Consider the following 1,379-nt stretch of genomic DNA (forward strand, 5'->3'; position numbering starts at 1 on the left):
CTTCAGGTCTGGTTTAGATCATTGTTACTTATAAATTATATATTTTCTGGTATAAATCTGCTGTTTTACATGATTGTTGAATCAAATTAACATAATTATTAATTTATTGTAAAAAACATGATCGATAATCTGTGAAACAGATCCGGTTCAGCTGCTGTTTATTAGTTTTTATGGAGGCTGTGAGCTGTTGCACTTTTAGACGCCATTTTTCTCCTCCATGCTGTCATAGACACTACCAGTGGACGGTATGGACGGGGCTCAGTCTAGTGATATTTAAGTCTATGGGGCAGACGTAATCAGATTTATTCTTCTTCTGCTACCTTTTATTTTATTTTATTGTGATTTGTGTATTTTCATTGTTTATTTTTGTTATTGTATGTAGTTATTTTTTAATGAAATGAAAAAAAACTCAGTGTTGCAGATATCGAGCTAAAGTTTGATTTAGTCGCAGCTAAAACGAATTTCCAACCTGTGCGTGGAGGCCGATGCGCATACCTTCCTCTGCTTTTTCGTCTTCCGACAGGTTTTTTACGACGATCCTCGTTACATCCTCTTCATCCACATGGTGATCAACGATGGCGTTCAGCTGACCGTGACCATCACTCTTTTCATCCTCAGCTACATTTTCTACAAGCTCAACGTCTCTTTCTGCTGCTTCTTCATCCTGGTGGCGGTCTTCACCACCAGAAACACTCCGGTCAACTTAGCCAGCATGGCCATGGAGCGCTACGTGGCCATCTGCGTGCCCCTGCGGTACGCTCAGATCTGCACGGTGAGGAGGACCTACGTGGTGATCGGGTTGATCTGGTTCATTTGTGTGGCTCCTGATATCACAGACCTGTTTGTGACTCTGGCGACGGAGCCTTTGAGCTTCTTTCACGAGTCTGTGTTCTGCTTGCGTCAGAATGTCTTCAAAGACGTGATCCTGGCTGAAAAAAGGAAAGCCTTTGACATCATCTATTTCTCCTGCGTGTTTCTGGTTCTGGTCTTCACCTACCTGAGGATCCTGTTTGCGGCCAGGGCCCTCTCCACCGAGAGGACGTCGGCCAAGAAAGCCAGGAACACCATCCTCCTTCACGGCGCCCAGCTGGCCATGTGCATGCTCTCCTACATCTCCCCGAGCGTCGAGGTCGTGCTGCACATCATCTTCCCGGGTCGCATCCTGGAGATCAGATTTGCGAACTACCTGATCGTTTACATCCTGCCTCGGTTCCTGAGCCCGATCATTTACGGCGTCCGAGACCAGAAGTTCAGGAAACATCTCAGGTTGTACCTTCTGTGCTGCAGGTGCAACCGCACCTCGCAGAAAACACTTCCCACTGGACAAGCTTGAAAAATCCTGTAAGAAATTAAACTTTTTAAGGCAAATAAAAAATGGA

General features: G+C 45.3%; 1 protein-coding gene across 1 annotated transcript in view; it reads left to right on the top strand.

The window, feature by feature from the left end:
• LOC106525078 (olfactory receptor 51T1) overlaps positions 1-1,379 on the top strand; it is a 3,705-nt gene extending 2,326 nt beyond the window's left edge. The window contains exon 3 of the mRNA XM_014019189.1: positions 524-1,379. Coding sequence (XP_013874643.1) covers positions 524-1,333 — 810 coding nt within the window. The 3' untranslated portion in view covers positions 1,334-1,379. The remainder of the gene's footprint in view (positions 1-523) is intronic.

The sequence above is a fragment of the Austrofundulus limnaeus genome, unplaced genomic scaffold, assembly GCF_001266775.1.
Source record: "Austrofundulus limnaeus strain Quisiro unplaced genomic scaffold, Austrofundulus_limnaeus-1.0 Scaffold210, whole genome shotgun sequence".
In the NCBI taxonomy this organism is placed as follows: domain Eukaryota; kingdom Metazoa; phylum Chordata; class Actinopteri; order Cyprinodontiformes; family Rivulidae; genus Austrofundulus; species Austrofundulus limnaeus.